Source organism: Myotis myotis, unplaced genomic scaffold (genome assembly GCF_014108235.1).
Source record: "Myotis myotis isolate mMyoMyo1 unplaced genomic scaffold, mMyoMyo1.p scaffold_m19_p_12, whole genome shotgun sequence".
NCBI classification, from domain to species: domain Eukaryota; kingdom Metazoa; phylum Chordata; class Mammalia; order Chiroptera; family Vespertilionidae; genus Myotis; species Myotis myotis.
This window is the reverse complement of record NW_023416316.1, coordinates 49987697-50013564: the sequence shown is the minus strand read 5'-3', so window position 1 is coordinate 50013564 and position 25868 is coordinate 49987697. Positions and strand designations below refer to the sequence as shown.

The 25868-nt window shown below is 37.9% G+C and overlaps 1 protein-coding gene across 25 annotated transcripts in view; it reads left to right on the top strand.

Moving 5' to 3' along the window:
- Nucleotides 1–25868, top strand: part of PTPRD (protein tyrosine phosphatase receptor type D) — a 1393726-nt gene that overhangs the window by 1241431 nt on the left and 126427 nt on the right. For 13 of the 25 annotated variants that reach the window (XM_036331134.1, XM_036331146.1, XM_036331145.1 and 10 more), the window contains 4 exons: nt 5293–5383; nt 10625–10834; nt 16630–16790; nt 21569–21580. In XM_036331134.1, the coding sequence (XP_036187027.1) occupies nt 5293–5383; nt 10625–10834; nt 16630–16790; nt 21569–21580 (474 nt within the window). The remainder of the gene's footprint in view (nt 1–5292; nt 5384–10624; nt 10835–16629; nt 16791–21568; nt 21581–25868) is intronic. The other 12 variants (XM_036331154.1, XM_036331155.1, XM_036331151.1 and 9 more) reach the window with 2 other exon arrangements.

Here is a 25868-nt window from a genome sequence, read left to right as displayed (position 1 = left end):
GTGATAGAATGTTAGGAGAGGAAGGAACAATCCAGATATGTGACAATGGGATAAGCCTGGCGTGGTGACAGTTGAGAAGGGAGGTGTGAACAGTAGGGAAAGGTTTGGACGCCATAGGATTTGGTCGTAGGTTGGGCAGGAGAGGAGAGAATGAGAGCAGATTGTTAATGGGAAACACCTAGGTTAGAGCTTGTTCCACAAAAAGGATCCTGGTTGTTATTGGAAGAGGATTTATTTTGGAGGCATTTTTTTGTTTGCTTTAATCACAGTAAATTTGAAGTACTTTTGTGACATAGAAATGGAGACCTAAAGTTGGAATTGGATGAACCTGACATGCTCAGAGGAGTGTTCTGGCTGAAGATGTGAGTCTGTAAATCGTTTGCATGCAGGTAATAAATGTTGCTCTGTGCTGGAATGAGATCACAGAGGGAGAGAAGGAGTGGAAAGGAGTCCTTGGCCAGAGCCTCGAGGACCTCTATCATTTAATTGCTGGGTAACAGATGATAAATCCTGCTAGGGAAACAAGGGTAACATGCGGAAGAATAGAACTATAGAACCAGGAGAGTTAGATACGCAGAAAACACTGAGAGGGTCTTATCGACATTGTCAGATTCTGCTAAGAGATCAAGAAAGAAGAGGGTCGAAAATTCTCCTTTTCATGTAACATAATTGAGGTCACCGAACACCCTGGCAAGGGCAGGGAGGTGGGCTAATGAGGCAGGAGCCTAGTTAACCAGAAAGTGAATGGAAGGTAAAGAAATGGAGAACGCCAAGAACAGACAGCGCGTCTCAGAATTTGGACAGTAAGGGGTAGGAGGGAGAAGGAATGATGACTGGAACGGGATGTGGTTTGCTTTATTTTTAAATGGCAGATATTTATATAAGGTTGGAAGCAAATGTATAGGATCCAATGAGGTAGGAGAAGCTGAGATATGCATGTATGAGAAAGAGAAGGGGTGTGATATACAGCAGTGAATTTCAACCGCTGTGCTGTGGCATGCTGATGTGCCACAAGAATTTTTAAAACATGCAATACCCGACTCTTTAGGCAGGGGCACTGACCTCTTTTCCCTTAGATTATCAAATAACATGACAACAGCCAACACAACAATAGCCACCTGGTATAAATGAATAAAAAAAGTATATATATTTTTGTCAGATTATATATATTTTTTTGGTGTGCTGCAGTTTTAGTAATTAGTTTATGTGTGCCATGAGAAGAAAAAGGTTGAAAATCGTTAGCATATGGTAAACTTCCTTAGAGTGAAATGATGGAAACCAATGCAAGAAAGAGTGCTTGGCCTTAAAACAGAGCCAGTCCTCCTGCTCCACCCGAAGGAAAGATTTTGGTTGTGTACAGACCTAGGTAGGCTTGTAGTCTGGTAGACAGATGTGGAGGGAATTATTGTCTGAATGCTTTTATTCTCTCTGTATATTAGTGATAAGGCCATCTTTTAGTGGGAAGACAAGGAGGTTTAAGGTTTGAGGCCAGGGGAGAAAGTTTGAAAATGTTATCATGTAAAATTGAAGGTCTGGGTAACTAAAGAAGTCGTGGTCTATTTCCAGGCAGTATTGAGGGCTGGAGTTCGCTGATTATGAATTTATGGCATTCTTCTGCCCTATGCGTTATTTCTCAGGCTGTGTTCAGCTCCTTGGGTTCAGGCACAGAGAATGGCTATCGCAGATTTCAGCCATGGTAGAGTGGAGGATGTTGGCTTTTGAAAGGCAGAGCTCAAGGATCTGAGAGCCGTGGTGTTTCATGGGCCAGTCCTAGAAAAGAAACCCCAAGTCCTAACCTTGAGGTTCATGGGTGGGGAGGAGGAATGAATAAACAGCCACCACATGAAACTTGAAGGGAAGCAGTATATTCTGGGGAAATCTAGGTTTCAGAAAAAGCAACCACATGGGTGTTTACAAAACCACAGTTGCAGAGAACAAAGTTGAAATGTATGAACTTAGACCCAGGCGAGACATTCTGTAACATGGAGTTCCAAACTCGCAGCACTCCACGCCATTTCTTTCACCGGACAAGAGTTGCTATGAGCCTGGCCAGAGTGGTTCAGTTGGATGAGCATTGTCCCATGCACCAGGAGGCCACCAGTTCCATTCTGGTCCGGCCACATGCCTGGGTTGGGGACTGGATCTCTGGTAGGGGCATGCAGGAGGCAGCTGATCTATGCTTCTCTCTCATCAATGTTTCTGTCTCTCTCCCTCTCCCTTCCTTTCTCTGAAAGCAGTAAAAACATTTTTAAAAAATAATGCAATTGCCGAAACCGGTTTGGCTCAGTGGATAGAGCGTCGGCTTGCGGACTGAAAGGTCCCAGGTTCGATTCCGGTCAAGGGCATGTACCTGGGCTGCGGGCACATCCCCAGTAGGGATGTGCAGGAGGCAGCTGATCAATGTTTCTCTCTCATCAATGTTTCTAACTCTCTATCTCTCTCCCTTCCTCTCTGTAAAAAATCAATAAAATATATTTTAAAAAAATAATGCAATTTTAAAAAGAGAGAGAGAGAAGGGAGTTGCTTTGAAGCAGGCTCCACTGTGACTGTTGTAGATGAATGCTTCAGAGATCAGTGGAGATCATATCCAGCCACACAATTAATTACTAAGGGGGGAGAGGAGCTGTACAATTCTTATCCCAACTGCAAGTAATATGAATAGTTGGGAAGTGCTGCAGAAGAATGAATTCCTTTTTTTCATGTACAAGATTGGCAACTCGAAGTATGAAAGCAGAAAGAAAAATTAATAGAATTTATCAGCTTCACCTTGATTTGCATGATTCTGAACGAGGACAATGGGAGCTCTGTGACAATGTGCATTATCATCGCTTTAGGCAAAGAGAACCTGTCCTGACTTTGCATGATTGGTAGAGAAATGCAGGAGGTTCCCTGACAAGTGTGTTTATCAAGCACATCTGCAGCGTTATTTCCTACGCTCGGTTGCATCCCCTGTCATTCCCCTCAGTGCTCATTGAACATGATGGACTTGTTTGGCAAATCCTTCAGGTGGTGGGAGGACCGGGAGAGGAGGAAGCTTACTCTGGGTCATTAAAAAAAAGGCACTAGCCTCTCACACACTCCAACTCTTCATTCTCCTCCCCCTCCTTGATCATCATGATTATTTGTAGGAAAGAAAATGAATGGCTGAGTGATGTGATCTTGTGAGTCTGTTGATAGCTGCTCAGAGCACCATGGAGAGAGGGCTCAGGTGTAGTCATAGAATTCTCGATTAGAGAGAAAGAAGTTTGTCAACTTCTTGAAACTGCATCTCAGGGGATTTCACTGTGTCCTACTGAATAGGGTAGTTGAGGTGCACCTCTCCCACCCTGATGGTCAGTAGCAGCCAGAAGCAGGTGGCATCCATTTAGTGCAGTATGCCACACACTATGCTAAGTGCTTTGTATAAATTTGCTTGTATTTCCCCCCAAATAAAAGTCTGGTATTATTTTAATTTCTTTTTTATCTTTTTATTTAATTTATTTGGGTGACACTGGTTAACAAAATTATACAGGTTTCAGGTACACAATTCCATAACACATTACCTGTATACTGTATTGTTTGTGCTCCCCACCCCAAGTCACATTTTTTCAGAATATACAGCTGAGATTCAGGGATGTTACATGACCAGCCCAAGGTCACACAGCATACTAGTGACAGAGCCTGAATTCTGGGCCATAGAGATCTCCAGATGCCACATCCTGTATAAGAATGCTCTGGAGTGGTACCGTCCAACAAATATAATGAGAGCCACATGTGAAATTTTTAAATTTTCTAGCCGCTACGGGAGAAGTACAAAGAAAGAGGTGAATCTAATTTTTTATTTGACCCAGCATATCCAGAATATTATCATTTTGACATATGATGACTATTAAAAATTATTACTGAGATACTTACATTCGTTTTCCATATTAAGTCTTTAAATCCATGTCTTTTGTATTTGAGAGCAAACCTCACTTCAGACTAGCCACATTCCCGGTGCTCCACAGCCACACAGGCTACTGGTTACCACACGGGACATTTCTGGAAACAGTGTTCTTTACCAAGGAGGGTGTGCTGAGCTGATTGCAGGCTTTGCTTTGAGATCAGTGGGAAGAGGCCTTTGGTGTGTGCTATTGGCCTCTGTGATACAACGTTAGTGCCCTTCCCCTGCGTGGCAGCCTTCTCTTCTGAAAGTGTATGTGTGTTTTCAAAATAAATCTCCACAAAATTTATGGAGTCCTTAGTATTATGTGATACAGAGGGGAAGTTTGGGGGTGGGGGTGGGGGGAGACTATTGCTAAGATTAAGATGTACATAGATTTGTATCCCTCTACTATCTGCTTTAACTGGGGCCGCAATTTTACCAATTTGTCTCTTTGTCTATTATAGGATTTGTGAGGGGGCAAAATGAAATGATGCATTTAATATAATACCTGGGCAGTAGGAAGTGGTGAATGTGTTAGCCATTATTGCAAAGTCATTGTATACTTACTACTGCTGATTGGTATTAACTAGTCCCTAACCATGAATACAAGGGCAGAGTATAGACTATAGGGAAGTTACAATTTTATTTTATTTTATTTACAAATAGCCTACATCTATATGTGACAGGTAACTTTATACATGACTTAAATTTTAGTCAGCTATTCTCATTTGGAGAACTCAGTTACTTTCGCCTCTTCCTATAGATGTATTACATTGAGATCTATGTTGAAGGCCCTTAGATAGTGGTTATCTCCAAATTTCTGCCACACTTACCTTTAGGTTTACCATTTGATAGCTAGAAAGGGGAGCTTTTTAATATCTTCATATAATTATTACGAGATTATGAGTAATTTTTCTGCTTTTAACTTTTTTTAGGGGTAGGTGAATAAAATTATCATCAGAATATAAGCATGGTATAAACTAAGAGTAATTTTTTTATACATTTCCCTTTTAAAAAGTTATCTTCTAAATTGCCATCATAGAAAATATTTGGTTCAGCAGCTTGTATTAGTCAATTTTAGTATATCAGCCTTGTATGTGTCCAGCACCAGGGTCCTAACAAAGTATTCCCATCCTGTTTATGATACTAATAAAGATCAGTCAACCATGGTGATGTAACCATATAAGCTCATTGAAGTCACACATAAATATCTACACATGTTGTTTTTAAAATTGAAGGAACAGGTGGTTATTTGTCATTGATGGACAAGTTCCTCCATCTCCGTAATTTGCCTTCTGTCTCAATCACTGGTCTGTGGAAGACTTAAGATATATCCATTTACTTTTCTCCCTGAACTAACTTATTTTTGTCTACCGATTCTCGTGCAGAGGTTACTACATAATAATTGTGCCTTTGAAGAAATCTCGTGGGAAATTTATCAAGCCATGGGAGAGTCCAGATGAAATGGAATTAGATGAGGTAAGTGTGTCTTTGTTGGCAGTGTCTTTCACTGGTTCTTTAATTTATTAAACATTCTCCTCCTCTCTACAGAGTCCTTTCAGCATCCAATCCAGTTGCTGACTTCTGCATGGCTGGTCAGCTGGCTGTTCTGATAGTTCAGTGCTATGGGTGTGTTAACCTCTAGGGATCACAACAAAGAGCCTTTTGCTTTAATTAAAAAACATTAAGCTGCAATAAAGCTTACAGCCTGTCTAATCTTCGTTGGCTTTAGTATTTTGCCCCTTGCCCTTTGTAAAACATGATGCAGAGGTGTAAAAGGTGAGTGAATTGTCAGCAAAGGCTTCATCACCAATGTTATGAATTCCAGAGTCCCCTTCATTAATGCAATGGTAGCTGCAGCTGTTACAAAAATGTTAAATTGCATTTTGCAGCAGAATTCAACATTTGACCCACTATAGATCCTTGACCAGTTTCTCACAGAATTGTGCTGATTAGCATATGTTTGCCTTATTCTGTATTCTGTAGGATATCAGAATCAAAATCACACTTAACCACAGGGGCAGGCAACAACAGAAATCACAAAATTTTGATCCAAGGAAGAAAATAGTGCTAAAAATAGAGCAGATATTAAATGAGTATTATTTTAATTTCCGAAATCATACCACAAGAGTGAGTACATTTTAATTTATACTCTTTTTGCAGGAAGAACATTTGATTGTTGTTTTTTAAGTTAGTATGAAGTTGTCCACAATACCTAATTATTATATATATATCTAGTGAGATGAAAAAGCAGTGCTCAGAAGTATTAAGCCATCAGAAGGCCACAGCAAGTTAATGGTTGGGGTTCAGATTTGAAATCTAAGAGAGACTTTGCTATTTTCATGTGACGCTGGTTTGAATCAGTTCAGAAAGCAAGTAAAAAGGCTCCCATTTGGGGAAATGGGAGATTTTAATTGATTGAGATTATTTATAATATCAGCCCTCTATTATCACCCAACCTGTAATTTCTAGGTATTTTCCCTACCTCACATTAGTTCAAGCAAGGAAAAGCAGAAATTCCCTAGCTGCATTCCAGGCGAGTGATGTTTATTTCATACATGTCTGCACTGAGGAGGCAGTGATCTGACAGGTGCGGGCTGGGAGCTGCTGTAGGCAGACATATGTCATCTCTAGAAGTGAATTCATCATCATCCACTTCATGTATCTGAGTTAAACTCAAGTAGAGAAGGGGAGATGGGTTCAAGGTTAGGGTTATGCGTTTGTGTCACCGTGTAGTGATTAGATGGGCACTGGAGGAGTATAAATTGAGACATCATTTGAATAATGTCAAGTAATTTGTTATAAATCTTATTTTTTTCTGTTGATAATAAAGGAACAAGTCATTTTCCCATGATGTTAGAGGAATAGTTATTCTTCGTCTGAATGTGCAAAATGGTCAGCTGGTCTTCTGTCAACATTTCGAATCAGTTAATCCTGAAATATTCTTTATTATTTTTATCAATTCTCAGCTGAATTATAAAATTCAGTTGGATTTGGATTTAAAATGCAAAGACGATTTATAGAATCTTTGAGTCTTTCTACTTTTTTTTAAGTTTTCAAGGAATTAAGATCCAGTCCAACAAGAACATCAAATACTTTTAATTTTTTATTTTTAAAAATGTATTGGGGGGGGGGGTGACATTGGTTAATGGGAACATATAGGTTTCCAGTCTGCCTTTCTATAATACATTATCTGTATGTTATAAATTATAAGATTTCCTTATAGATGGAGCCATTGGGTGATAAGTCATATGAAGCTGATTCTCTTTTCCAACCTCCAGAATGCACAGCAATGCTAATGGATTGAAGGATAGTGCTATATGACATTGAACTTTCTTGCAATTAAACTCTATGGGTCTGTGCTGCTGATTCCCATAACAAAGGGTCATTTTAATCACCCACACATTGTGGTACATTAATCTGTATAATAGTTTGATAAAGAACATTTATTAATTCAAAATGTGGGGGTCAGGATGGGTTGTTACCCACTTTTCTTACTGATATAATTGAGACCACATTGTAGAATTAATGGTGGAAGAAATAAGATACGCATTGACTGGAAAATGAAAATTATTTCTGATAAAAAAAAAAAACACCACCAAAGCCCTTGATATATCTTCCGGAAATACCTCCAGTATATCTTGTAACTACTGTGGATGGGAGCGAATAAAAGCAGGCTGTAACCTCCTCAATGCTTACTCATTCTGTTTCTGATCCCTGCAGAAAGTTTTTCATTTCTTTTTTTTTCCTACCATGTATAATAAAAGCATTGTAGTAATTTTATCTATATCTTGGTATTGCCAGGTTTGACAAAGCAGTATTCCTCTCTTAAATGTATTTGACTAAGTGATTGTCTTAGAACAGTGTATAATTCAAATTGTTGAAACAATCAATATTAATAAATAGAATGGTGGCCTAAGGGGAGTTCCAGCGTATGCCTCACATCTAGGCCCATAAAAAACGAAAAGAAGCTTTCTAAACAGATTTACTCTAAATGTTATTTTTTTGAGAACATGTGTCCTTTGTTTGGGGACAATTTCCCCATAATAAATTTATAGAGTCGGAACTCCTATTGTCAAAGTCAGACTGGGCAGAGTAGAAATTGATAGTCAAAATGGACTTGGGGCAGAATGAGTCCTAAAATGTCAGTTACATTTCATTCAGGGCAGGTCTTGGAATATATCATAAGCTTTTCATCGCATTGTACTTTAAAAGCTTGCTGTAAAATAATGTGCTTATTTGTGGTTTTAACTCCAGCATACCCCTACTGGCTAACTCCAGTGCCATCTAAGCATACATGACTCGTTTAAAGTATAACACAGGAAGCACCCTGCAGAGATTAGAGCAGCCTGCAGGGACAGAGTTGATTTTTCCAGGTTTGACCTTAATGAATGGCCACATTGGCTCTAAAGAGCACCAAACGCACACACTTTTTTCCCTAACATACCTCCTCAAAATCGTCTAAAGAAACCCTAGCAAAAGGTATTCATGGGGATGACAGTGATATGGATGAATGATGACAGTTGCCTACATCTGAAATATAAAGAAAGTCAAGGTAGGGTTTGATCAGTGAAGTAGAAGAAGGGAGCAGTTACATAAACAACTGATGGTAAATGTTTCTGATTAACCAACTTCAAAAAGCTGTTCAGCTCATCTGCAGTGCATTTGTCCTTCTCCACGTTATGGGCCATCATTTACTGCCTATCAACAGTAACCTTTGCAATGACTTTTCAAGTGTAGCATTAAATATATGGTCTCGGGATTTTTTAAAATAACATGTAAAAAGACTCCAGGAAAAAGAAATCTAAATACACACTAACATGTGATAATGAAAGCAGATGTACAATATTTATATTTGTCTAAATACAGACTGAGTTAAAACAATTAAGATGATCAATTTACCTTAATTGTTGGGCTTGTTTCCTTGATGTTGTGCAACTAATAAGTAAACAAAAGTATGGTTTAAAAATCTCTTACATGTAATTTCATTTTATTTCACCAATTGAGTCCAATTATATATTGCCACTTCCTATTATGCCTCAGTTACCTCATTTATCAAGTGGGGACAATACTAGCCTAAATTATAGGGCTGTTATAAGGAGTAAATGAACTAATACAACATGTTTAGGCTCTGAAAACAGTGCCTAGTAAGTGCTTAATAAATATTAGCTATTGTCATTTTCATCATCCTTATGAGTAAATCTAAATTTGACAACAGAATTGAAAGATACTACCAGGTTTCTGGCCTTGATTTACTATAACCCAAACAGTGCATAATTGATTAGTATACCTGAATTTATCACTATCATCAGATGGTCGAAATTTGCTAAACAGCTAATGAAACTATCATCAAGTTGGGTTATTATTGTTTACATTTCTCTATTTCCCACTTTTTTTAACTGCTTAAATCTAATACGGTTTTCATAAAATAGCCTGTATTTCTTTTTTTAAAAAAATACATTTTATTGATTTCTTACAGAGCAGAAGGGAGAGGGATAGAGAGTTAGAAACATCGATGAGAGAAACATCGACCAGCTGCCTCCTGCACACTCCCTACTGGGGATGTGCCCGCAACCAAGGTACATGCCCTTGACTGGAATCGAACCTGGGACCCTGGAGTCTGCAGGCCGACGCTCTATCCACTGAGCCAAACCAGTTAGGGCAAATAGCCTATATTTCATGTAATTCTAATTATATCAATAAACTCAAATTTCACAGAAAATGTGAGAATATTGTAAGTGAAAAGTTATTCAAAAATAACAGCACAGATTATATAACCAAGAGACTTTTTCACACTTCTTTAGGTTATCATTTTAAACCAGCAGAGCACACTTTAAATTCTGTGTAGAAGAGACTATAGTTTACTACCAGTTCCTGACATAAAGGTTTGGTGTTTGTCATATGTACAACCTGCAGCCGTTATTATCACGGAAGTCTGGCCTTGCTTATGCTAGGGTCTCTTTCCACTAAGTAGATATCACTAGTTTGGTTTTTACTATTATTGTTTCTACTAGAGGCCCAATGCACAAAATTTGTGCAAGAGTAGGCCTTCCTTCCCCTGGCTTCCCTTGCAGCCCCTGCTTTGTCCTGAAGGACATCCGGTCTAATTAGCATATTATCCTTTTATTATTATAGAATAGATTTTTAAAAACAAGCGTAGACAGTAATTTTGTCATTAAGTTTTTATAAGTACCTAAATTAAAGAGCAAATCAAGCTGGAAGTTGTTAAATAAATAACAATATTTATTATTGTCAGTTAAAAATCAGGCATCAGATTTTATTCCTGCAGATTTGTAATAATTGAAAGTTTAGGTGGCTTTATCTGAGTTTAGTACTTGTTTAATAAGTAACTGTACAGCCCAAATTGACAAGCTTTTATGGCTCAAGCTGGCTTTTTCTTTAGACAAGTTCTAATGTACCCTTGCGTTTTGAAAAGATTTCACTGGGGCGGACAATGATAGGAGCCACCACTAAAGGACCTAATTGTCTTATGTCTGTAGCCAGGGCCTTGCCATAGCAGGCCAGTTTCTTACCTTGACAGGAAGACACGCATTTGCAAGAGAGAACTGAGGTTCTAGGGATGCTGATGTGCTTCCTGAAGAGTGAACAAGTGGCCCTTGGGCTGTTCCCAGTCCTGAACTAACTTCTCCCGTGAAACTACCATCAACTTGGGTTATTATTGTTTACATTTCTTTCTCTATTTCCCACTTTTTTTTTTAGCTGCTTAAAGAGATATCCAGGAAACGCAGAAGCCTCCGTTATGGGAGAGAAGTTGAATTAAAGCCATATATAGCCGCTCACTTTGATGTCCTTCCCACGGAGTTCACCCTGGGAGATGACAAACATTATGGAGGATTTACAAACAAGCAACTCCAAAGTGGTCAAGAATATGTCTTCTTTGTGTTAGCAGTGATGGAGCACGCGGAGTCTGTAAGTTAACTGTGTTGGCATCTACAGGGTGTTCCCCCAAAATGTATACTCACTTTGAATGATTACAAAGCCAGGGTTTATTAACATACAGTTCATTTTCAAAATTTAGAAGAATCTACAGAAATGAACAATTTTATTTTTATTTTATTTTATTTTATTTTTTGGTTAATGCCTGTTTTCAAACTGATGACCATTCTGATCCAGGCACTGCTGGTAATGTGAAGCAATGGAATCATAAACATCAAGAATCATTTCATTAGGTATTTGTGTGTCCTCTGTTCGTCGACTGTTGCCGATTTTGTACTGTACACTTTATCTTTTATGTATTACAATTAAAAAATGTCTAGTGGCACTTTAGGATGAATTTTCTTTGTTCAGAGCTTAGTCTGGCTTCACTCATTATTTCAAATCACTCATTATTTCAAAACCTGAAAAGGAGTCAACGTTAAGTGAATTATCTGTGTTAAAGTGTGTATACATTTTTGGGGGGATACCATCTATTTTCCTATACATTTTTGCCAGAACCTGGTTATTCAGGAATGGGTAGGTACTAGTATATCCATCCTAATTATTTCCATGAGCTGTTGTTAACGCAGTAACAGCGGCCTGCTGTGGGAACACTGGTGGGTCATCTGCTTGAGCTTTCCTTACAAACAGGGCCGTGTCTCTAACAGGGAGCTTCGGGGACTTCTAATCTATGAAGTGCCAGATGGTTCGGGCATGGTTCCCGAGACCTTTCCATGGGACACATGTATTGACAGGAGCGTGACAGCCATTCGTCCTCACATATCGTTCCTCATCCTTTTAAAAAGGCTGTTATTTTAAGAAAATCTGGTATAATACCTAGCAGACACCAGCCTGTATGATTACAGTAGGAGCAAGCTCTGCATTTACACACGGGATATTTGCAGGTATCTGAACATATTAGCAGGGGGTGATTGTATTTACTCTCCTATGACTGCCAGCGAGCCCACAGCACTCTCTATCCCAATTCATAGGGAAGCTCGGTCTAGGAAAAGGCAGGCCCAGCCAGCTTCTTTCATTGTAGCAGTTTACCAGTGACTTTATCAGAGAAAAGCCCGAAAGTTAGAAAATAAGTCAATAAAACTGAGAATTCGGATGTACTCTAAATAATGAGTTGTCTTCTTTTATGTAATTCATCTTGCTCTTATGTCATTGTATGCTTCAGTTGTTTTGAATGTTAAATAGAGAGAAAGAGGAGATGGGAAGGGGGTGGCTCTTGAAGTGGCAGTTCACATTTAATATACTTATTCTAAACTGTGTCTTTCAATGCCTGTTTTCAAACTGATGACCAATCTGGTCCAGGCACTGCTGGTAATGTGAAGCAATGGGATCATAAACATCAAGAATCATTTCATTAGGTATTTGTGTGCCCTTTGTTCGTCGATTAGGGCCTAACACTGACACGTGTGGCAACTCAGTTGAGCCAGTCACTACTGTATCAGACGCCTGAGATTTCTCCACATTAGGTGTGAGCATGTGCAGCAGGGCTTCTCTTCAAATGACTGAAGGGTTCCCCCCGTGGAAAATCAAAACACAAAGGCAGCCTTTCTGTCTGGTTTACCTTTGTGCACAGAATGTCATTTGAAAACAAAGCGACGGGCTTCCTGGAATTTTAACGCACGGCTATGCTTCCTCTCTCTAGTTGAAGGTTCTAAGGCAAAACATCAAGGGAATGGAATGTTGGAAATTATATTTTCAATTTTTTAAAAAGGACTCTTAGATATTTGAAAGTAATTTTCTTTAAATAGCTCTAGGATGTTTCAAAAAGCAAATTCAGACCATTGAGGTAGATCAGAGAATCCAGCAAACAGGAGAAATCTCATGAGATCATTAGGCCGTTAGTACCACAGTCAGAGCTCTGATTTCTAGTGTCTCCCAGATGTTTTTACTAGTGTTCAAATGCATCACCATTGATGAAGCATCTGCACCTCCTGTGTGCGTCAACACACTGTTTCATTCGTTATGTAATTAGCATTTTCCCTAAATATGTTATCTGAATTGTCCATTTTCTTCTTCATCTTTCTCAGTGGTGCTCTCAAAGCTAATAGCATGGCTTTTATGTTTCATATATGTTTTCAGGCTAGCCTTTACTTAATAGAAGAGACTCGTATTCAGCTAGTGTAATGTTAGGAATGATACCGTCCTTTTGTAAGCCTCTAATTTTAGGAATGATTGTTAATCTACCTAATCACTACCAAGGGTAGACTGATAATTTGCATAGAGAAAATGCCCCCCTTCAACAAGACAGAAACTCTACCTCAATCCATTGATTTATATCAAGATTATAGGAGGATGGGTGCAAAATGACCACAGGTTTGGTCTTTTCTGGTACCCCCACACACTGAACAAATTCTGCCTTTCACAAGGCTGGTGTCATTTTATGGTTTTGTTTTCCTTTGACTTTATACATCACTGGTTCCTGAGCTATGTGCCTTGGGGAAAACCTCTGCTTAGATTTCCATCTTGGCTCACCAAGATTATTATCTCAAAGGCACTTGGTAAAGAATTTCAAGTCAGAGAGCTCTCTTACCTTTGTCTGACCAACAGTTTGAGTCTGACCAACAAATGGAGAGGGGAAATTGTGATCCAAAACAATTATACGCATGTGAAGAATCATGCTTCTTGGATATTTAGTGTATTTGTCAAGTCCTTTGTGTAAATCTTTATGCTGTACATATCTTTTTCTTACCTGCTTCTGAGAAGATTGTAAATATACTGAGTAGTTGTCTTTTTTGATGCATTAGAAATCTCCTAGTCCCGTTGATGTCTTTTCTGAGCACAGTGAGGAGAATGTGAAGGGAAACTAGTTAACAAACACGTAGTGGGCATGTGGAAACCTGGCTGGACTGCTCAACTTATCGCACTTAAACTGAGAATGGATGTCTTTAACCAAATTTTTAAAATGCATCTTAAAAATTTAAATATATTTACTGATCCTGGAATAAATGAGCATATTATTTTATACCTTGATAATGACAGCCATTTGAACAGGTGAACATTTTATTTTAGTCAACAAGGATTTGTTGGGAACTCACCATTGCAAAGTTGTGGGCTAGCTGTTTTAAGTAGCTACACAAATAGTATGTAAATCCCTGTCTTCCAGAAGTTTATAGTTTCACTAAAGAAAAGAGGACATATGCACAGATTTTAAAAAGTGCCATTAAAAAGGACTGGCAAAAATTTTAAAAATTATTATTTCCTACAATTGTGGAATAATTGGTTATTTTCAATTAAGGCAAGTTAGCTTCATGGAAGGCAGTATTTAAGTAGAGCCTTGAAAATTAATTTGACTTTGGAGCTAAATGTTGTGGAACTTGTGAGAGGGTTAAAGAGAGAGAATAGAGCATGTGGGGAGTAGAAACAAGAAGTTCGCTGTGATGGAATATGTTGTATGTGGTAAGGAAGTTTAAAACACATTGTAAAGTCTCTTAAGGACCATGCTAAGATGCCTAGGTTTTATTCAGGAATCTCCTGAGAGCGTCCTAAAGGTTTCATAGCTGTGGTTTAGGAGAATTACCCTATTGGCAGTAGAGACTGTTAAAGGAAGGAAGAAATTCTTGGTATGATTTGAATGAGTAAGAATGAGGTCGTGAAGAAAAGTGGTACTCATGAGACTGGAAAGAAAGTGGATGGACTTGGGGGGACATAGATCATATAAAATCAGCAGTGTTTCATTCCTAGCTATTGAGAGGGTGAGAGAAAAAGGCAGGTCAGAAGGAGCGTATGTCTTGGAAGTAGAGAAGTAACACACATGCAATTCTTAACTTGGGGATTCATTTAGGAATCTCTAGAAACAATTGGAAATGAAGGTCTGGAACTCAGCAGAGATTCCAAGTTTAGGAACATTAGAGAGAAAGTAATCTGCGTAGAGGTTGGTATTTAAGGCTGGGGATGACCTGACCAGCTGAGGGAGAGGAAGAGAGACTAGCAGAAAATAAAATGTAAGAATGCTGGCTTGGAATGGATGCAGAGGAATTAACTCAGTTGGCAAGGTTAGGAAGGGACTAGGTGAGTACAGAATGAAGAGAACCAGAGGAGGGAGTTTTAAAGAAGGCTTGATCACCTGTAGCACATCTGGAAAAGATGTCGGGAAGGGTAAGAAATGAATAATGACAATTTGATTTGGCAGATAATTGACTCGGACCAATGATGGAGTGAGAAGAGATGAGAAGCGAGTGGTAGGAGAGAAGGGGCAGCCGTTTAGACGTGGGTCTCTATTGGAAAAGGAAAAGATAAGGCCTTAAAAGGGGGCAGAGTTAAGAGAACAATTTTAATATAGGCTAAAATCGGGCAGAAAAATATGATAAAAGCTAAATTCATAGACACTCAGTCCTTTCTTTCACTGAGTATTTTTTTCAAATTCATTAAGGAAAAATTCACATATATAATTATGTATATGTTTAAAGTGTACAAAATGATCATTTGATATCCACATACATTGTGGAGTGGTTACCAAGATCAAGATAATTAGCACATCTATACATCTGTCATCTCACATAGTATCTTTTCCTTTGAATGGGGTGAGAATGTTTAAGATCTACTCTCAACAAATTTCAAGCATATAATACTGTATTATTAGCTATAGTTACCAGGCAGTACATAGATCCTAGTACTTATTCTTCTTATCACTGAAGGTTTGTATCCTGTGACCTACATCTCCCCATTTCCTCCCGCCAGCCTTTGGCAATCACCATTCTATTCGCTGCCCTTGGGATGATTTATCCATGCTGTTGCAAATGGCAGGTTTTCCTTTTTTGTGGCTGCATACTATTTCATTGTACATGCATATGTGTGTGTGTATACAGATTTTTTTTTCCGTTCAGCCATAGAAGGGCTCTTAGGCTGTTTCCATATCTTAGATATTGTGAATAATGCTGCAGTGAACACAGGTGTGCATATACTTTTTTGAGATGGTGATTTCATTTCCCTTGAATATATACCCAGGAGTGGGATTGCTGGATTGTGTGATAGTTCTATTTTCAATGTGTTGAGGAGCCAGTATACTATTTTTCTCATAAGGGCTGTACCAATTTCCATTCCCCCCAGCACTGTATAAAGGTTCCCTTTTTCTGTATCAGTTGGGAACAATCACAGTTGCTGTAATAAAATTGAATGGGAACTGCTAAATCCTTTTAAGTTATAAAAATTCTATGTTCTGGAAAGCCATAGCATCAGTTTCATACATCTTGCATCTATAATTTGGACATTGGACCTTTCTTCTGAAGTTGTAGACTTTGTCCATTATTCGGCCTCTATTTCCTAACTAATATACATTAAGTATTAAGGATGACTTACGTAATTTAACATTTAATTCAATAGTAATATTTTGCTCTGTAAATGTTTAGTTTATAAATGTGGTCTCCTTAACTGAGTGGTAATGTCTTGAGAGCTGGAGTTAATTATTCCTGTTGATTTTCACATAGCATGGAACACGTTGGCACACTGGTTAATTACTAGTACCATCCTTCATAAATCACTTAATATGCCATAGATAGACCCCAGTGAAAAAGTATATCTGGAGTAATTTATACTATCTAACATGATTTTATGATAAAATACTTCACCTTATAAGAAAATTTAAATTGCCAAGCCTCTTTACTCCCCCTCTTTCCTTCCTCCCATTTTCCTCTCCCCTCTCCTCCTTTTTATTTACTAACATTGTTTCACACACTATCAAATCCACTATCTCAAATTTTTGCCTCTTTTCATGCAAAAGATATACACCAGAAAGACATTAGCTGGTAACTAACATAGACTCTGTTTTTCCTCAGAAGATGTATGCAACCAGTCCCTACTCCGACCCTGTTGTGTCAATGGATCTGGATCCACAGCCAATCACCGATGAAGAAGAAGGCTTAATCTGGGTTGTAGGCCCTGTCCTTGCGGTGGTCTTTATCATCTGCATTGTTATAGCTATTCTTCTTTATAAAAGGTAGGTTTGCCCAATATTTCTGTTGTGATCTTGAGGGCTCTCTTATATTTGAAGACTTAATAATCCTTCTGCGGTCATTATGTGGTTGATTTTAGTGGAAATACTTCACTGTAGCTCCACGAATCATTGGAATGTGGTTGCATTAGAGTTAGAACAAAATGTAAAAACTATACTATTTTTAATCCCATTCAGTGTGTGCGGTATAGACTTTGTTGCCCAGCATGCCCGAATCCTAGCCTCTGTCTCCTGAGTATTTCATGCAGTATGAGCACTTTGCATGACATTTGAGACACTAGCACATTCACAGGTAGATGATTACACACAAGCTTGCATTTTATTGTTTTAAATGATTAATTGCTCAGTTTCAGCATGGTTCTTGAAACTACAAATTTGCACATTTGTGTCCATTTCATAACTGACATTGCACGTGTGCTGAGATTTTTTCCTATAGCTATTTCTCAAAACTTAGCCAGGGAGCAAACATTTGAAGACTAGAGAAGGCAAATAACCTTTTTCCTTCCTGCTTTTCTTCTAACCCTTATTCCACATTTTCAATAATGAATTCTCATTTGTGTCCAAAGAGGAATGTGAAGTACCATTTTCTTTTTATAAAAATAACCTCAGTTTTATACTCCCAAATATCAGTCTGTGTTAGTGTCTCTGATTACAACTAGGATACCAACAGTTCACATCGACCCCATGTGTTCTGATTATCCACTCTTTTTAAATTTTATTTCTGCCTTTATTACATAGCAGCAAGATATTTCTCCCTAGATCGCTGCTTATTCAGAAGGAAGAATATTAATAATTATACCTCTAAATACTTTCAGACTTAAAAATAGAATTGCAAAATTATAAGTATGTAAAATTATAAAAATTAACATATGTAATACATTAACTTAAACATTTAGAATGACTAAATTCTGAATTATCTGCCTTTACATCAACTTTTCTTCCAATTTAAGTTTATTTCACGAAACTTTGTGTTCCCATTTTCCTTTGTAGTGTGTCATCTTTCAGAATACTCTGACGATCTCGCCTCTATCATTCTCTCTCACTTTTCCTCTCCCTCCCATTACCCTCCTTCCCTGCCTTTCTCTCTCCTCACAACCTTGACCTTCAAGATCAGATGAGAGTTTCTTCATCATCATTCTTGCTTACATGCTTATTCTGATCATCTTATTTCCAGTATTTCTTTTTCCTATCCATATAGTTCCCTTCATTAATTACCTCTTTTACATTAATTACCTCTTTACAAAAATTCCTTTTGTAAATATGTTCTTATGTTCTTGGAATAGCCTTTATTTTACTTTGTATAACTTCTTCTCTTGACTCAAGAGTGTATCCTTCCAGACACTTCTCTAAAAAACTTTCTCTTATGAAGCAGCATTCCGTTTTATTTCAGTGTGAAGAGAGGGCTAAGGAAATAAAAGGACAAATTAGAGAAAGAAGTTTATAACCATAACAGATTAAATTGCATATCCTATTTTAGAGCTGGAAAAAATGAAAGAGATACCCATCATGATTTTTCCCTGGTCGCTGTGGTCACTCAGTTATCCATGTCATAACATAGCAAGTGATTGAAGGCCAAGATCGCCTCTTGGCGATGGTTTCAGCCTTCTCATCCCAATTTGTGTCTTATCAGTGTGCATTGCATTTAGTTGCCTGTCTTGTACAAGAGGTAAGAGCAGGAAACGGGCGATAACCACATGCCCCAGAGCAGTCACAGATGGGTGAATGCAAGCAGGAGCCGGTAACCCTTGCTGATCATGTGCTGCACTTATTACCCAAAGAGAATACAGTAATTAAAAGCAAGAGTAAATTGTAATTGTTTTCCGTGAAATATTTATTTAGGTTACCACATCCTACTGTGGGAGTCAGATCAGAAAACATGTGCTTGCTGGCAGTTGCAATTCTAGACCCTATCACATGACATTTTGTGATTCTGCAAAATGGACAAAATGCTTGTCTTATTTTTTAAAATTGTGTTTCATGCAGATATATCTGACGATCCTTAAATCAGGTCACTGAACAGAGGTGTGCAAGAGATCTATGAGTTGGTTATGTAAATGTGAAGACATAGGATTTTAACCTTGATCATTGTTAACATTTATAATTAAGTTTTTCATTCTTCCTTTGATGTGCTTGGAAAAAGTCTACTCAGTTACAGTTTTTTCTAGTCCTGCAAAAAAAGGCCTCAAATGTAAAGGTTTTATGACTCAGATAAAATAGAGTCGCATTTTAGTGTGTGCATGTGTGAGCATCGTCTAATGCAATTGTTGGAAGCTGCACACATCCTCGAATGCTAAGTATATTTAGCTAACCATCTGAAGGCCCGTGAAGCATTTTGGAAATAGAAATGCTTGCTTCAGCAGTAAAGCGCATTCCTGACTTGAAATTCAAATAGACCCAACAATGTCCTCCTTGATTATCGTGAAGCAGTTCAAGAGGAAATCTTCTGTAGGCAATGAATGGTGTATTTTATAGCTTGGCTTCTGAGCAAAGTTAATTATGTAATAAATACTTCGTCCTTTCAGTTTATACATAGGTTGTTGAATTGACTTTGTTTTTAACCTAGTAATTTGTAAACCTATAATACAGTGATAACCAGTGACAAAACAGTATCACACAGGTTTTGTAAGGGCTCTAAAATGCCTTCCAAATCATCAGAAAATGAAAATATGTTAGGTCTTTAGTGTTAGAAATCACCTTGCACTATGATTTTTTTGAAATGTTATTCTCTATGTGACATGTACATTGCTTTTAAATTGTAAACTACAGACATAAGATGGTAGCAAGGGTTAGAAAAACACTCAACTAGGAATCAGTAAAACTGAGTTCAAGTCCCAGCTCTGTGACCAGCTAGCTATATGGGGTAGAAAGTCATGCCAACATTCAGGGTCTCCATTTCCTCATTTGTAAAGCAAGTAGGTAGGCTAGATAATTAAACGTTTTAAATAACAATGTTCTATGATGAGAAAACACCAATTAATAAAATATGCACTATAATATTTCTGTACCCAGGCTTTGTCTACCTGCCTCCCTCTTGTCCTCTCCTCTCTACCAGTTCCAGCTGTTTAGGGTCCCCTTTTCTATGCTCTTCCAGCACTTTCTACTTATCTATATTGTAGAATCTACGACATTATTGCAATTGCCCCCCCCCCCTTTTTCTAGCTTTCTTGTCCCTCATAGTGTAGGTTAAGGACTCTGTCTGATCCTTTGTGCTGAGCTGGTGCATGGCACACGGGTACTGAATGATCAGATTTATACAAGCCAAAGAGCCTTAAACAGACTCAGTTCCCTCACTTGTTACTCCATCCCTCAATATATCGCCATTATCTTGGCTGGCAAGAGCTGTAATAAAACCCTAACCTATAATTTAAATATACTGGTTTCAAAAGCCTTCAAATGTCTACATTTTACCAAATGTGTAACCATATGTGGTGAGGCTGACATTTCTATGGAAGAGGAAGTGAATTGAACACTACGTATTCATGTAAATATCAACAGCCTTTTAATACACAGAACGGATAGTTCAGTAAGTGGCTCTCTTCCATTCAGAGGGATAGATTTTCCTGCAACTGATGACCTCATTGATTAAATAATGAGCAAGTTAGAGACATATTTGTAGGATTTTTTAAAACCTGGCACTGCCAGGTAAATCACTTTAAAATTAAGAAAAGAATTAACCAGTATGTTTGATATCATCCTCATTATTCTCTTTATATGTGTTTTGTAATATTTAAATGTGGCTTTTGTATTTTTGAAAATATATGGACTAAGGTATCCTAAAGCCAGATATTCTAACAACATGAGTGTATATTTTGTTGGCATTAAGGAAGATTCGGTACCTTTATTTTTATAATTGAGAACTTAATACTTGCAATTTGCCTCAACATGAAGTTTGTTCAAATTACTTCTTTACAGGTAAAGGATATACTCTCTTCAGAAAGAACATGGTTATTTAAATAGTCTACATATTATCACAGGTGAACGTGTCTGTGAGCATGAGCTCAGTGTGTTCACAGACAGCAGTGCCTCTTTGAAAATATCTGTCATGTCAATGGATGGTATTAAATACGTTTCTGGATTAGCCCTGCTACACAGATGGGCCATCTCTGTAGATTTATAATGATGAGTATTACTTTTTCCAAAACTAAATGTATTTAGTCTTTTATTGGAAAAGAGATTTATGATCACCTGACTTGTCAAAAGGTATTTGAAGAAATTTCTGCCACTGTATTACCTCATGATGTATCATGCAGTTGTGAAAATTTTTGTGCAGTCCAATGCAACTTGCAAGTATTTTTAGATCATTAAGGGAATAACCTACCTCTTAACTGAGAACTCTTTATTTTAAATGAACACGTTTCTTATATGGAATAATGTGGTATTCCCAGTAAGTACATTAATAGTTTTTCATGGTGTGTTAAAGAAAAATCAAATTATATCTCTACCATCAAAGACTTCTGGGAATATAATTAATCATGGCAGTATTTTGTAAATGGATGGATAAAAGCGAATATAACATTAAGACACTAAATGCTTTATTTAGTGATGTACTCTCGTGTCCTCCATTTACTTTATGATTAGAGGCCTTTAAATACTTTGATATGCTGTCATTTGCTAATGTGTGTAAGTTATGTGTCCCCACCTGTGAGCATTGTTAAACCTTGGTTGTCATGGTTACTCTTATTACCATTGGCCAACTAACATTTAGCCTTTCTTTTTCCTTTCCTTTTTTATTTTTTATTTTTTGCTGCATTAAAATGGAGCAGTAAACCTGACAGGTGAGGAATAGAGAATAAACCCCTTTCATGCTCAGTAAGAAAAAAAAAAACAAGATATGGGTAGACTTTGCAGGTATTGAGGGGGTAAGGGTGGAGTGGAGGTTGGATACAAAGATGATACCTGGCAAATAGAAGATGGATAAAGCCTACATATATATAAAGTAAATTGACATTAAAATGATTCTGGGAGAAAAAGATTATCTGCATAAGAAGATAAGACATATTATCTTTATGTAAAGCTAAATTTAGAAGGCATTAAAACCACTCTCTGAGTTTTGTTTGTTGTTAAGGTGAAGTGAACATTTTTATGTGTTAGTGTGTCTGCACAAGAGAAATGTGAGGTGTCCCTTAAGTTGTTTTGTTTTTTGTTTTGTTTTGTTTTGTTTTGTTTTGAAGGTCAGTTTTTAAGTTTGATCTTTGATCAGCTCTCAATACAGGAATACTACTAGCTTGTTCAACCCTCCAAATATTTATTACAATGTCTTAATGAAAACCCTTATGTAATTCCTAATTATTTTCCACGTCTTCCAGCCTTGAATAATAATAGTAATCATAGCAATAATAATAATATCTGTACTGTTTGATTATTGACTGATTGGCTTAATCTAACCTCTTAGCTTTCTAATTCATATCTATCTATATATCCATATCAATAAGTAAATATACCTGATTAAATTTAAACTGAGAAAAGAATCTCAGTGCTCATCTAACTTGCCTTCTTTCCAATGTTATATTTCTGTGGTTCTCAGGAGTGGTCCTTGGATCAGTAGCAGCAGCGTTAGCAGGGAACTTGAAATACAAAGTCTTGCCCCACCCCCAGACCTACTGAATCAGAAACTGGGCATTGGTCCAGCGACCTGTAGTTTAATAAGCCCTCCCAGGAGGCCCTGATGCATGATAACGTTTGAGAACCACTGCTGCATTTCCCCCCTGCAATCACAACACTCATCACTAAGCTTTATTACACGTTCCCTGACAGGAATCTTACTACCGCTACGAGGGTCCTCTTTACTGATTTATTTTTATAGATCACTGGTTACCATTGGTTCGGCTAAAAACCGCATGGAAATTTGTGTGTGTTTCTCCACCAAAAGACAAAACACTTTGAACCCGCTTAATATACCTAGACGTCTACCTTCCCATTATAATACTGTCCATCTTACACAACTTTATTGATGCCTTCTTGTCCCATTAATATGGGACTTGAGCCAAAAGTTAGAGGTCATCTTCGAACCCTCCTCCATTTCGTAAGTGAAGGAATTGAGGTTTGCAGTTGGCTTGCCCAAGGAGAGACACCCCAGTAGTGGCAGAGTCGGAGTTTTATTCCTACTGGTGTCCGAATTGTGAAATGCTTTTTTGTTGTGCGTTATTCGCATCGCAAACAAACGCATGCTTTTATACTGCTAGTGATTTTAGTCCTCTCTGAAAGGTTGTCTTCTGCTCCCGTTTTCACCCATAATTCCCGTATATGGTACATAACTTCTGACTGCAAGAAATGAACTTACACTGGGGCTTTTTAATCTTAATAGGAAAAAAAATAGGAAGGCAGAATTTATAATCTCATTCTAGTCCCTGTCCTTTGCTTTTTAAATAGTTTAATAGTTTAATAGTTTAATATGAAAATAAAGAGACCTCTGAAAACTTAGGAAAAAGTGTTACAATACTTTCATGTTGGACCCAATTTAAACAGGAATATGCCATTTAAAACTTTACAACAGTAAATTTATTTTTTAAAGCTCTTTACTAGTGGTACTGATGCTGGCCAAACTCCTCATCTTGCAAACCTTTCTTAGAAACTCTTTCTGTTAGACACTAGCCATTTAAGCACATTTCTGTTTTAAAATAATGTGATAAGAGTGCGGGAAGCCAGAACTATCCATGTTGTGATCATCAAAATGAAACTAAACAAAACAAAATTTAAACCGCTGGTTTTCCTAGCTGAGGAGGGATTTTGGAGCCTGAGATCTTGGATGTCATTTCATTTGAACAGATACAGTGAGGGAGATGCGAGGTATCAAATGTAAGGACAGCCCTTCCAATTTATTACAAGTGTGAATTGTACTTTTACTCCAGTGCTTTGGGTTTTCCAAGACTCATCTGGGCAACAATATGTGATTTTCAGCTTTCCTGGCCCGAGAGAAACTGACTAAATTTCTTCAGAGGGTATTCTTTTCTGTCCCTGAGTCTCAGTGTCACTTCCCTGGTCTCAGTGTAAAAGCAGAAAGGAAGGTGTTCCATGTCACCTGCAGGACAGAAGTTGTCTTCTTGCCCAGTTATTTCTACTTTTGGTTTCCATAATCCTGCCACAATGACAGTGGAGCCACTTTGAAAATGTATAAAAGGTAGTCAATGGGTCTGGTACATCAGCGAAGAAATAAGAATCTTTGCAAATGTGTGTGAAAAGACCAAAACCTGAAAAGGGCCCCAGGGCTGATCTGAAATGTGGAGACCAACCATCTGTCCATTACACATGCGGTCTACTGACAGGCCACACTCTGACATTTTATTCACCCCTTTAGATTCTGCATCTTCAGTGGAAAGATGAGTCTGCCAGTGTTGTGAGGCAAATATTCCCAGCATAACCACTCTGACATTTTCTGCTCTGAAACTGGTCATCTTATCCTTCTTTCCCATGCTCTTCTGAGCCCCATTCTCTTCCTTCTCCTGTGTTTTCCACCAGCCTTCCATCACTGCTTTTCTTCCCATCTTACACTCCATAGAGCCAGAGCTCCCAGAACCTGTCGCACACCTCAGTTCACTGCTTTCCTCTGATAGGTGTTGTAGTTTGGCAGCACCTTCTGTCCTAAGACTGTGTCTATCTCCTTTAGGTAGAAATAGGAAATCATGAGACAGGGTAATCCAAAGTTTTAAAAGAGCCAGGTGTTTAATAGGACTTGCCCAAGAAAAGTCATGAATCAACCATAGTTTGCCAAAGACATCTCACTTGAACCGGTCAAATGCACTTTCTCTTTGCATCCATCTTCACCTCATCCCTGGTTTGTTTTATTTTATTCAGATGAGCAGAGATAGAAGGAAGACTATTTTCTTTTCATGAAACAATCTGTGTGACACTGAATGAGAACCCATTGACATAGACATAAAAACGGGCTGTACCACAGTCATAGTGAAAAGACAGAGGGAGTTTTCTAAACACTCTGCTGCACCCCTTCCCTAAATTAGAATTCCTACGCTCTGAATGGGGTGGTGGGGGGGAAGATGCTCAAATTATGACCCTAGTGTGGGGATTGCTGGAATCAGTATTTGAAGGGAAGCAATCTGAAAAAGACTTTTGAAGTGAATTGTTCATCTCAGTCAAGCTGAAAGAAAATAGTTAGGTACCACTCTGATTATTTGGGTTTGAGGGGAAAAAAAAAAGAATAAAGAAATCTTAAGGGGAAAACCTGACATTTTTATATAGACATTTGTTAACAGTACATTACCATACTTTAAATCAGAGTACTTAATTAAACTAGTAGATATCAATTAAAACAAAGATAAAATGAACGTGTGAAGTATTATTTATAAATAGAAACTGAATGGTTCATATACCTAAATGATCATTAGGAGAGTGGAACTACCCTCTAGGTGAAGTTACTTTTTCTCCAATCTTACTGTGATTGACTTTTGTTAATAAAAATCTTAATCATAGTTAATATCAATCATAAGTTAAGTTAGCTTAACACCATAAACAGCCAACACTTATTTTTTTTTGGGGGGGGGTGGGGATTTGAAAGAGAACGTGAATGTTGCTCTTGTGTCCCAGTCTCCTTCCAGGTGTTAGGCTGACTTGGAATCTTAGAAATGTACTCACTGTATTTCTCTGCCTTATGGGAAAATCCACTGCAGGTTCACTTTATAGCCACCAGTTACATATTCTTAGAAGAAATCGGGTCCGATTTAGAGGCCTAGTAGCTTAACTCCAGGGTAACAGTAATCTTAGTATTGGCTGCTAGGGGTCCTCTATCCTGTGCCTCACAAACAGAACTAGTGGATAAGGGCGAAGCGCTGAGCAACGATCCAAGTGTATCTCACTAACACTGCCTTCAAGCCTAGAGTCAGAGTCCCAGAATTGTTTCATTCTCCAGCTGAAAGAGGACTTTGAGATCATCCACCTAAACAGAACTTAGCCCCGAGGAAATACTATAGGTCAAGTAAGGAAAAGCAACCTTGAACAGGTCACAAAGCTAGCCCATCTGAGTTTTAAAAGTAAAAATTGGGGAGGGGCATGACTCTCTGCTCTTTAAATCTGTTTCAGTTTTTTGTACTTTTTTCTAAAATTTCTTAAATT